At 38.6% G+C, this 13134-nt stretch overlaps 1 protein-coding gene across 2 annotated transcripts; it reads left to right on the top strand.

Moving 5' to 3' along the window:
• The first annotated feature begins 726 nt into the window (after positions 1–726).
• Positions 727–12729, top strand: LOC103186724 (opioid receptor, kappa 1). 2 transcript variants are annotated; one of them, XM_042331941.1, is made up of 4 exons: positions 752–859; positions 9272–9624; positions 11678–11683; positions 12203–12729. In XM_042331941.1, exons 1-4 carry the CDS (start codon positions 843–845, stop codon positions 12727–12729), a joined length of 903 nt encoding a protein of 300 aa, XP_042187875.1. In that variant the 5' UTR covers positions 752–842. The 2 variants fall into 2 exon arrangements, with proteins under 2 accessions (XP_007904117.2, XP_042187875.1); XM_007905926.2 differs by lacking the exon at positions 11678–11683 and having other exon boundaries at positions 727–859.
• Positions 12730–13134: the final 405 nt, after the last annotated feature.

Raw genomic sequence — 13134 nt, 5'->3', positions numbered from 1 at the left:
ATCCATCATTCCTGCTCCCACCCCATTCATTCGTTGCTGTAACTGGAGCTTTTCCGAGTGTGACATTTTGCGTCTGCGATTAATCTTGCAATTGTAGGTAATATATTATGATTGCATACAGCTTTTAATATAAGTGTACGTGATGCAGACGTGATTTAATGTAATATAAATGTAGCGTTGCGTGATATAAAGTAATTTATGTAATTGAATGTGATATAACTGTAATTTTTATGTCATTTAATGTAAGATAACCGTAATTGTCTGCGATATAAATGTCATTTTATGCAATATATGTCAATGCAATCCTCTTTGCTCGTGTTTCACAATCTTTTTGTCTGGTATTTTCGATGTGCTCGCCAGGTGTGTTACAATGCAATACCTCGAGATCGCTGTGTGTGTGTGTGTGTGTGTGTGTGTTTCTCCCTTTACTTTAGTTTCATCGCAAACGCACTCACCTGCACGGATTTTGTTGGGGTTTGATCCGCGGGTTTCATTTTTTTCCCCCTCCCTCCCTCCCTCCCACTTTTTGCATCCCCTTCTGCCCGTCCTTGCTTTGCAGAATCTGTGGTTGTGAAGCATTTTATTTAAATGCAACCATGGACGCCCCGGCAGTGATTTCAAGGGAAGACTTGAGCCCCGAGTGTACGCTGCTTCCCTCTGACAAATGCAGCCCCGGCGTTACTCTCAACAGCAGCGTCGCTTCCAACACGAACGACTGGGAAAACAGCACAGAGTTCCCGGACCTGCAGAGGAACTGCACCGCAGTGCCCCTCATCCCCATCATCATCACCGCTGTGTACTCCGTGGTCTTCGTGGTGGGTTCGGTGGGTAACTGTCTGGTTATGTACGTGATCGTCAGGTAAGAGCTCACAACGGTGTGTGTGTGTGTGTGTGTGTGTGTGTCTGCGCTGCTCCGGGTCCTCACTGATGCCCCCCCCCACCCTCCCACCCCTCCACCGACACGGATGCATTGCAAGATCGGCTGCTTTATCGATTAGATCGGACCCAAATCGATCAGTTGAGTCCCACTCTGGATGTCATTCACACAGCGAAGTCTGACCCGCGAACGCTGCATCGCACAGACCCCCAGTGATCCCCCCCCTCCCACCCCCCCCCCCCCCCCCCCCCCCCCCCGGATTGAGATGCAATCCGGATCAGACTTCCCACATCGGTGCAATCAACCGAACCTGCAAATCCGAGATACAACACGAGGTTCTCCCTGAAAAAAAATAACTGTGTAAAAGTTCAGAGAGAGCAGGAGGTGGTGGGGGGGAGTCTCAGAGGCACAGCGCCACCGCAATGGGAACACTTCATAAACCATCGACTGGGAGAAGGGGGACAGGAATGCGCATCTCTCTCCCTCTCTCTCTCTCTCTCTCTGTGTACATTGTATTACCGCAAAGTTCATCTGTTTGAAGTGCTATTGCAAACGCAATTCGCAGTCTCCGTTGTGTCTATCGAAGAGGCAGGAGTTTAAGCTGCTCGTCAGCACCGTAGGCGTGGGAGGAGATTTGAGATGGAGATGACTTACTCACACTGTCGGCTGAGATGTAATGCAATTGCGACTGAGATGTGCTGTCCAGCCTCACGCATTGGGCACTGCATTAGATGCAAAACATAACCCTTGGTTGTGGGGAAAGTGGTCCGCTGGTGCCCAAACCCACCAAAGTAGAAGCTACTACCAGCTTTTGCTCCATCCCAGAGACAGTCATGTGCACTTTTCTGATGCTTCTTAACGTTTCCACCCCTCTCCTTCACTATCGCAGTGGTTTGCTCACCAATTCAGTCCCAGTGCTCCGGCTGCTGCATGGCTGAGCTGCAATGGGTCAGCAGTTAGTTGCATGCTCTTTTTTTGTTAAAAAAAACAATTAATATTTATATATGTACTGATCCCTAGTGACATTCGCCATTGTGTTATTCAGTCCTGATGCTTTCATGTGATCTCAACCATGTCAGCAGAAGGAGGAGAGTTGCCTCAAATGTGTGGCTTTAATAGAAGAACTTGGTAGGTTCATTTTGCCAGTTGTTCATATCTCTGCCTTATATCAGGTAAGCAAGCTATAATGTCTCCCCTCTTCTCATTATGCACTAGGCACAGTCAGTTGTGGGCTTCAGCAAAGGGGGATTGGATGGTGTGACAATAAAATCACAGACAATTTGATAGACAGCAGATTGGAGTGGATGACCTACTCCAGAAAAGGGCTGACCTCAAAATAAAATCATGAATATTCAATGAATAAACACAGAAATCAGATCCAATGTGACTTCAAATTGTCAGTGCAGCTTTTGACTCGGAATTGATTCGGGGAGAGAAAAAAAGTCTCAAGAATTATGTTTGATAATTGAAAGGCGCGATACAAATGTAATCTTGTTATTGATGACAGATGTGGATTCACGATTGTGACTACCAAAGAAGGTCTGAAGGTCTTCTTCTCACAGAAGGTTGTCAGGATATGGAATAATTTGCCAGGAGTGGCTGTGAGAGCAGAATCCATTAGGGGGCATTTAAAATAGAACTAGATAAGTACAGGCAGCTAAAGGGGTTCAGAGGGTATGGGGAAAGAGCCGGGAATTTGGAGTTGGGCAGATGGCTTCTTGAAGGAAGCATACACTGACACTAAATAATCAGTTGAATGGCCCCTCCTGTATTGCACATTTCTATAGTTTTATGGTTTGATTCTAAGCTCTGCTTGTAACGTGAAATGAATAATATTTCCGAAGCAGCCTCAATTAATTTCCGAGAAACAGTTTACCTGCCCCGACAATAAGTTTTTTAAGTAGATTATGAAACATCTGAAATAATGATAGAAAATAATAATGGTTTCATGGTGAGATATAAAGCAGGTGGAGCTTGAGAACATTCATTTTTAAAATGCAGTGTTGCTAAATATAATTTCAATAGAAGCTTGTTCTTTTAATTTATGGACGTCTATTTAATTTGCTTTGTTATTGTTAACCGTTTATTCCTGTTTTCACAATCCAAATGAAGCACAATACAAATGTTCCTCTTTACAATTTTTAGATGGATGTCATTATTATTAAAATTATTTTAAAAAAGCACCCTTGTTTAAGGCTATGCAGTTTAGATCATATTCTGGTTATCAGGTTTCCATGTAAAGAACTGGAGATTATTTTCCACAAGTCCTGGAGTTACAACATCACAATTAATTCACAATTGAACATAATAATTGACAATTGAAACAAATGCATTCACAGCCTATGTCTGCATTTGGAGCAACCTTGTTTGCACACACATGTAATATTGAAACTGTACAAAGTAATAGCATATAACGAAGCAGCGATATCAAGGTTGAAGCTGAACCTAACTTCTAGTTTAAATGCCAGTCATTAAGTGCTTCAGATTTATTCCGTGGTGACATATTTGAACTCCTCAATTACATTATGCTGCTACCTTGTTATTATTCCAGGGTAAGCATTATTTACTACATTATCTTGCTAGATGCACAAGCAAGCATTCTATTAACATTGGCATGCTCTTGATGTGCTTATCTCTCACTTTCTTGTTTCCTTCCCGACTCCACTGGCTCCCCATCCCCCAGAGGATCGAGTTCAAGATCCTCGTCCTCACCTTTAAGGCCATCCATGGCCTTGACCCTCCTACCTCTCTGACCTGCTGACTCCCTACCAACCTGCCCGCTCCCTCCGTTCAGCGGCTCCGGTCTGCTCCATGTCTCCCACCCGACCAGCTCTACGATCGGTGGCCGGGCTTTCAGCCTTTCTGCCCCCACACTCTGGAACTCCATCCCATGGTCCCTTCACCCGCTTCCTCCCTTGCTATTTATCCAAAATGTCTTTAATGTGCATGTCACAGCATCAGAAAGCTATCTAATAAATGAATCAATCTAGCCCTCAATCATTCCTGACAGATAAATATATTCACGAATATAAATGAAACATTGAACTCTCCTTATTAATATGTAATGGGAAAGAACAGAATCATAGTCTTTTCCTCTTGATTAATTTTGTAACTAGGTGCACAATAGTCTTAAACGTGAAAATATTTGTTTTGTGTCAAAAGGACTTCTGCACATAAGTTTGTCAACAGATAAGCACTGTAAGCAAAATTATTTTACAAATTCTCTCCTGTATTACAATATTCCCAAAAGCTTAGGGGCATTTGAAAATCTTCTTTGCAGTTATCAAAGCAGCTTGGGAATTCTAAATACTCTACAGTGACTTTACAGTATACCCTTCATCAAGATGTCTCAAAGCTCTTCACAGGGTATACTGTAAAGTGGATTAACTGTGCAATTGTGGTCAAACTTGAATTGAGAAGTAATAGGAGCTAGACATATTGTACATCAGCCAAAATAAAGATGAACTGTTTTATCATACTGTTCAATTTTAACATTTCTGATCATATAACATTTGATGTTTCAAAAATCACCTTGTTAAATTTCAGTTGTGTATTTGTGAGTTTCAGTAGTGTCTCATTAAATTTTCCCACAAGGGTCCAGAACATGAAAGGCAACAAAATAAGACGATTGAAGGGAACATAGCTTTATCCATGATTGCTTAATCATTTCCAATGTTCCTGGAATTATTTATTTATTTACAGCCTCCGAAACCCAATGAATGATTCACAACTAAATTGAAATTCATGCTTCAAAACACAAGAAGTAGAGATACTAGTGATAATGCATCATGCAGTGGTTTTCTAGTTAAAATAAAACCAACTGACATAAATAAAGTCCAATTTTGCCTCTTATAGATTGCATTTATCAAAGAAATGTGCTGCTTCTTGAATTTCTACTCACTGCTTTTTTTATTATCATTATTATATAAATAATTTTTTGTAGAGCAATGGAAAAATAATAATAATCCTTCCATTTGATATAGTGCCTTGTCACTTTTTCAAGATGTCTCAAAGCGCTTCACAGAATATACTTTAAAGTGAATTGACTGTGTATTTTGTGGGCGAAACTTGGCAGCCAATTGCACACAGCAGTGTCCCACAAACAGTCATGGATTGAAGTGACCAATTTATTAGTATTATTTTTCTATTATTTTGAAGGAATTATTAACCCTGGAAAAGTGATCCACCAATTGACTAACAACCGGGTTCCTATTTACTACTAGGTTCTGCCATCCTCTGAAGTTCAGGAGGACATAGATATGTGCAGCAGTATGGAGTACAGTACTAGAAAAACTGTGTCAACCACTACAGGGGAGGGGTCAGGACAAACATCTACAGTCATGGGCACCACACCTTAGGAAAGATGTATTGGCTCTGGGGGGGGGGCAGGGGGGGGTGCAGCACAGATTCACCAGAATGATACCAGAGTTTAAATGGTGAATTTATGAGATAGGGTTGCATAAACTTGGTCACCATTCCCTTGAGTTTAGAAGGTTGAGGGGTAATCTGATGGAAGTTTTCAAAATAATAAAAGGATTCGATAGGATAGATACAGGGAAACTATTTCCTCTGGTGGGGGAAATCCAGAACAAGGAATCATTATCTTAAAATTAGAGCTAGGCTATTTAGGAGTGAAATCAGAAGGCAGTTTTTCACCCAAAGAGTAGCAGTTTGAAACTCTCAAATGACCGGGTGAGACGGTAGGAGAAACCATTAACAGAAACAAAGTGTTAAATAGGACTTGAACTAGGCAAGTGTGGTCCCACAAAGGTTGATGAGGAAGAGAGCCAGTGGAGGAGGATGTCATGGTCATGGTAGAACGCGGAGGAGAGTCAGGAGGATGAGAAGGCACAGGGAGCCTTGTCACAGAGAGAACGTCATTAGTGACTTTGACAAGCTCCGTCGCTGTGCTGCGGGCAGGGCGGGAACCAGACTGGAGAGGCTTGAGGAGGGAGTGGAGTGATAGGTGTGAGCAAAGCTGACCTGCAACAATGCGTTCCAGGACTTTGGCAAGGAAGGGCAGGTTAGAAATAGGACAGTAGTTTGTGAGATAAATCAACATCCTGTCTCCTGTGGAAATCAAACTTCTATTGTCCCAATCGGAAAGAGAAGGGAGTTTTCTTGATTACCAATCAAAAGATACATTGATCATTAATTTCCCTGCTCTGTGTGGGAGGTTGGCAAATTGATTGCTGTGTTTGTCTTCAAGTATGCAGTCAAGTACTTGATAACAATTACATATGAGATGCTTCAATGTTACATTGAATGATATTATATCAAATACAAAGATTACTGTATTATACTATTATACAAATATAAACAATAGCACTCCCAATATAAAAGCCCTGTGGCACACCACTAACGACTGATTGCTAGCCATATACCTCCTTAGCTCCACTACTCATTGCTTTCTATCAACTAGCTGTTTGCTAATCCAGTGTAATACAATGCTATCTTTCTCTTGGGTACATAACATCACAGTCTCAAGACTGAAACTGAAACTCACTTGAAGAAATCTAATAAATTCCCATTTCTAAATCTCTGCTGTATGCCTCAAATCAATACTTCTAAGGATGATCCCTTAGATTACCTTTTATTAGTATTTTTTATGCAGTTTTCCCACATTCGATGTCAGATATACAGTAGCCCCCCTTTTTCTCTGTTTTCCAAATCCTCTGGCATTTCATTGAGTTTAATGAACTCTGAAAAATATCCGTGACGAGACTTGCAATCAATTGAGACAATTAAATATGTAACCCTGGAATGAATGTTGTCAGAGTCAGAGGCCTCAATCTACTTTGAGATTTTTGCAACCTCACAAATAAATCCTCAGCAACAAACAGCACTTTCTGAATTTATTTTTGGATTATATTCAATAATTTTAACATTGTTTATGTCAAAGGTTTAATATTTGAACCATTAAGAAACATAAATAACCAATTTCTTAACCATTTGACTTTCCAAAGACACCTTTATTTAAAAAAAACAATTATCACTTCTTACACAATAATGACAAGGTTGCTGCAGAATCTCAAATGGCAAATACGATAGCAACATAACTTTACACAGTGCAGGTGAATAGGAACATAGCAATTTAATTTGTAATTATTGGCTCTATTTTAAGAGATGATAAAAATTTGTGTTGAATTAATGCCAGCTTTGTTAACTCTTAGTATGTTGGCTGTGATTTAGATAAAACCAGCTGTAGAAAATAAATTAATTCCATTGCTGTTTGCTTAACATTTGTTAATGTGGACATTCTGCTGTTTTATTTAAAAAAATTGAATAATCATTTGATGAAATGTTTAAATGTGCGCAACATGCTTCCTTCAACTTACTAGAATTTAAAAGTGGCAAATATTTAATTAATAAAATTCAGATTTTGTTGAAATTTATTGGATGCTTTAAATTGATCTAATTGTTGCACATTTAGAGGCACATAGTGGCTGGTGTACCATGGCAATGTGACTGTGACTACAGTACTGACCCAATTAGTTAAAAAATTGAACATTATGCTCTGTGCTTTTCACATAGCTGTTTTGTCAAATGTGTACAAATTGGAGGTTTGAGTGAATAGGTTCAAGGCCCATTGCCATGAAACACATTACTCCTGGAATGAATATATATAATATATATTGTCCTATAATGTCAAAACATCTCAAAGCATTTCACAATTGTTGTTGACACTTGAAGTGACAGAATATTTGTTAGGTAAGCAAGGAAGACAATTTGCACACAGCAAGGTCACATAAACAGCCATGAAAAGAAAAATAACATTATCTGGATAATTTATAATCATGACACCTGGGAAAAATTCCTTCTCGTTTTGAATAATAATAATCCTTGCATTTGATACAGTGCTTTGTCACGTCGTTGAGGTGTCTTAATGAGTGACACAGGATATATTGTAAAGTGGAGTGACTGTAGTTTGTGAGCAAAATAAAGTAAATAAAATAAATCAGTACATGTGAACAGCTAGATTTTTTCCTCTACAGATGGTAATTAGAACAGATTGCCTACCCAAACTAATAGTTGAAGCAGAATCCAATTTAAATAACAATTTAAAGGGAATTAAACAAATATTTTTTTAAAAAGAGAAGCATAATTGGATATGGGTATAGGTCAGGATAGATTCTTCAGAGCCAGCATGGGGGCAATGAGCTGAACAGCCCCCTTCAGTGTGTAAAAATTCCCATTCAGTGTGTAAAAATTCCCAGTTCGGAGGTAAGAAAAAAATGTCGGTTTTCAGGTAGAGATCCCTGAAAAAACTTCAGATAATGTATGTTATAAAAAGGCAAAACCCTCAAATCAAAGCTTCTGTGAGTTGCGGAATAATATATCTATACATACAGCTGATTATCTTCAGTAAAGTGATAAAGGGCTTCACATAACCACGGGCAGATTCAATTGAACCTAATGAATATCAAACATAAGTGATACTGAACAATTTAATGTTGGTTAAGTTGATGCAAGTGTTTCTTAAAATAGGTGACATTATCAACTTTAATCATTTGAGATTAATAATTTTGCCGAATGAAAAAATTGAGGGAGGATGTAGTGGATTTTTTTTACATTTAAAATTGTTATTGCAAACCTCTCATTGTAGCAAATTTTCACCAGACCTGAGTGTACCTTCTTTAGAATTATTAAAAGGCTTCAGAGCCCATTAAGAAGAACCTTGAAAAGAACTGAGAACTATTTTCAAGGTTCTTCCTACTGAGTAAGAAGTGACACCTTTTATTTTGTCCGTGGTTGATGATATTGGCTGGTCAATTACTACAATATATCATCAACTATCGACAAGATAAAGTATATGTTTTGGTTTGTCTTGTTGGACAGAAATGCTATTAACTGAGTAGGTAATAGCCCGCTATAGCAAAGATGTTTCAGAGCAGGAGCCAGTGGCTGGGAGATGATGATGGCCATGTTTTGGGGTTCCTACCTTCAAAAGGACACTGAAGCTCATTGGAAAGAACATAGAGAAGAGCAACAAGGATGATTCCAGGACTTGGGAGTTTTTGTCTGTGAGGCCAGTTTTGAATGGTGGAGTTATGGAGATGGATGAATATTCTGCAGACTTTAATTGCTTACCCTTGGGAATCAAAGAGTATCTATGCAGGATGTTCCCCCAAAAGACAGAATGCGTTGGGGTGAAGTTCTTAGATTTTTGTGTGGTCTGATGAACTTGATGGAGTTAATAGCCTCATCACATTTCATGTTTTTTTTGTTTAGCATCTAAGACAAATAGAGCAGTTGTAATAAATGATGTACATTTCCTGAACACCTTCTGTTTGATCTGGCTGACAATGCCAGCCTTTACTTTGCTTGTACCTCCAATCAGTTATGAGTGGTTGCATCAAATAACTAAGACGTATTTCTATGTTTCTCCTTCAGACACACAAAGATGAAGACAGCTACAAATATTTACATATTCAATCTTGCTGCAGCAGATGCTCTAGCAACAAGCACAATGCCCTTTCAAAGTGCTGACTATCTAATGGGGTCCTGGCCATTCGGAGATTTGTTGTGTAAAATAGTGGTTTCCATTGATTATTACAACATGTTCACCAGTATATTCACGTTGACAATGATGAGTATTGATCGCTATATTGCTGTGTGTCATCCGGTGAAGGCATTGGACTTCCGCACTCCTTTTAATGCAAAAATAATAAACGTGTGTATCTGGCTCCTCTCCTCAGTTATTGGCATACCTGTCATAGTGCTGGGGGCGACTGGAACAAGGGAAGGTGAGTGCTAAAGTTGCAGTGAAAGTATCATCTCCATAGACAAAGTTGAGGTAATCCTGAATACACACTTTTCCTTATTGAAGGAGTGCCACTGAAATGAGTTTTAAAATAACCGTTGACATCTGAATAATTGTAGAGCCCAAGCCCTGCTGAACAGTAATGGGCCCTGATATCTTAAGATTCCTGCTTAGCAAACAACAACAGAATATTTCACTGAAATCTTTGGAGCTAACCAAGGGCAAAGCTTTAGCAAATGCTGAGAAAGTATAAGGTTTTGACAATTTTTGCACTTATTTCTACTGTTATACTGTGCAACTATTCCCTTTTTTAAATGTTTTGACAACTTTTATTTTGTCATCTCTCTTTGCACCCAGTTTGTATTTTAAGCAAATTGAACCATGCAGCATAATGTCTGGAGCAAATTAAAGCTGACAGAAACAGCTTTGATGTTTCTTTTTAATTTCCACGTATAAAGGACAATCCCTCAAATAAAACTGGTCATTCACATCATGACTGTTTGTTGGACACACCTGTGTATAAATTGGCTACCATGTTCGCCTAACAAAACACAAAATCACTATAATTTACAGTAAATCCTGAGAAGCGCTTTGAGATGTCCACCTGACATGAAAGGTTCTATATCAAATGCAAGGGTTATGATTATTATTATAAATAGGTACTAATGCATAATAAATAATAATCCGTGCATCTGATATAGCGCTTATTACAACTTTGAAATGTTTCAAAGCGCTTCACAAAATATACTGTAAAGTGAATTGACTGAATATGTATGGGTGAAGGTTAATGTATTAGATTCAGCATTGGGAGCTATGCTCAAATTATAAAATATATTTGGACATTAAGTTCCCTGATTGTGACCTGATCAAGGGAAAGAACTTACTTGGGAGGAATCTCAACTTTCCCTCCCTGAAGACCCTCGTGTGAAATTGCCCACAGAATTCTTCTTGAAGAAAGTGAATGGTGTAAATACAAGGATGAAAATGGAGAGTTACGATTTAAGTTACTTCATGAATTAAAACGTTGGGTTATGATAATGTAGATTTGAAAATGTCTTCTAAATTAAGAAAAAAATGCTCAAAATGGTGTGGATATTTCAATCATTTCAATCACATTAATAATGATGATGATAATAATAATCATTTCATTTGATATCATACCATTGAAACATCTCAAAGTGCTTGCAAGAATTTACTGTAAAGAGTAGTCTATTTGTAATGCCTAAAAATACAGTTAATTGTAATGCCTACAAATACAGCAGTAAATTGTAGTGCCTACAAATACAGTGCCTACAAACACAGCTGCCTCTTTGTGCAAAACAATGTCCCACAAACAGCCAGTGAAGTGATTGACCAATTTTATCAAGGGGATTGTTGCCCAGGATTTGAGGAGAAACTCATTTCACTTTTCAAATATTGCCATGGGATCTTTAACATCCAACTGAAGTGGCGGGTAGTACTGTGTTTAAAATCTCATCTGAAGGACGGCACCTTGGACAATGCAGTGTTTCCCCAGCACTGTTCTATATTGTCATCTTAGGTTGTGAGTTCAAAGTCCTGACATGGGGCTTGAACCCACAACCTTCAGTCAGAGGTGAGAATGCTACAAAGTAAGCCAGGTTGATATTATTTTGTGTTTAGTAGATGCTGAGATGTTGCCTTTGAAATATTTCCATAAATAAACTGTACTAACCAGTGCAGCACCATAGGTTCAGATCCTAAGATATAGGATAAATAAACCTTGAAATCCAATCTCCATTTGTTTGCAACAGACAATTTGATTTACAAACTACAAAACATACAGTACAACCCAGACCCACCTTGGTGGTAGGTCTCGCAGAAGTGAGAATTCAGAAAGTCTCACTTCCCACATTGACATTTATACATTTTTTTATTATTAATCGTTGTTTATTTTTGAAAATAAGCAGAATTTGTCATCAGGTATTTGATGAAACTAAAATAACTATAGTTTCTTAACATTATTCCTTTCTACAATTTTTGTCAAATCGAAGGGCTGTCTTGTGTTAATCAATTAGATATTTGTTTATATGGGCTACTTTCTTTGGTGATATTTAATTTTCACTTTATTTGTATGATTGCATAGGTTTAATGCAGCTGGGGTTTAAAAATTCTCATATTCTTAAGCTCAGACCATTGTATTAGAATTTGCGATTGTGCTGAATTTTGGAGAACAGTATTAAAATGTATTTTCATTTGGAATCTGATTTTATAGTCAGCCATATGTCTGACACGTGCAGATATCATGCTTAGGAGTATCCAAATCACACTGAGAGTTTATTGAGTGTAAGCTATGTCTGGAATTAAAACACCCTGCTTTAACTAATTACTGAGAATATTAGCCAAGGCTTGGGTACCTCAGAGAGTACAATAGGGTACTGATGGAGTTTAACCAGATAAAAACTGCACAGCTTGTCAGGAATTTACCACAGTTATTTTTCAATGTTGCAGAAAATATTTAACACAGTTCAGCTGCATTAAAGTCTGTCTGTAAGTTGTTAATACCTAAAACTAATCTTGGCNTTTTTTCTGTTATTGAACAGGTAATGTTGAGTGTGGATTGCAGTTCCCACATTCCTACTGGTACTGGGACACTCTGCTGAGAATCTGTGTGTTTGTGTTTGCCTTTGTTATACCAGTGATCATCATCACAGTGTGCTACACCCTGATGATTTTACGCTTGAAGAGTGTCAGACTGCTGTCTGGCTCCAGGGAGAAAGATAGAAACCTGCGGCGCATTACACGAATGGTGCTTATTGTGGTAGCGGTTTTCATTATCTGTTGGACTCCCATACATATCTTTGTACTAGTCAAGGCTTTGGGGAATCTCCCAGAGACCACTGCGGTATCCGCCTGCTACTACTTCTCAGTAGCTCTTGGATACACCAACAGCAGCCTTAACCCTATCCTCTATGCTTTCCTGGATGAAAACTTCAAAAGATGCTTCAAAGATTTTTGCTGTTCATCTGGGTTGAGGCAGGAGATGCAGACTGGCAGCAGAGTAAGGAATACCATGCAGAATGTTGCTTATTCTAGCAATAATGCAGATAACACAAACAGGCCGGTATGACTAGCAGTAGAGATGTCATCTTTCTCTCCACAAGCGAAAGATGACTTCCGAGATGAAGGACTAACTCAGATCACTACTGCGATTTAATCCTTACTCTGCTGAAAGAGAAACTGAGTGTGTTCAATTTATCTAGCATTGTAACAAATGCTGTGAGTTGGGCAGCCATAGTTTACAGTCATCAGTAATAAGCTCACTGATCTGTAACTGATGAAGCACATGTTTATTTTAAAATTGTTGTCAGCAGCAAAAAGCAGATGGCTGATGATTCAGACTTTAAGAAGCATCTAGACTAAAATTTTAGCAATTTACCGAATCTAATTTGCATTATTGTATTTCCTAAATGAGTTGTAAATAAGGAATACCATTCGAATTCCTATTGACCAGCAGTAACTCTACTCTGGAAGT

Source organism: Callorhinchus milii, unplaced genomic scaffold (assembly GCF_018977255.1).
Source record: "Callorhinchus milii isolate IMCB2004 unplaced genomic scaffold, IMCB_Cmil_1.0 Scaffold2, whole genome shotgun sequence".
Classification (NCBI taxonomy): Eukaryota; Metazoa; Chordata; class Chondrichthyes; order Chimaeriformes; family Callorhinchidae; genus Callorhinchus; species Callorhinchus milii.
The sequence above is the reverse complement of the archived record's forward strand: the minus strand, read 5'-3'. Positions and strand labels throughout refer to the sequence as shown.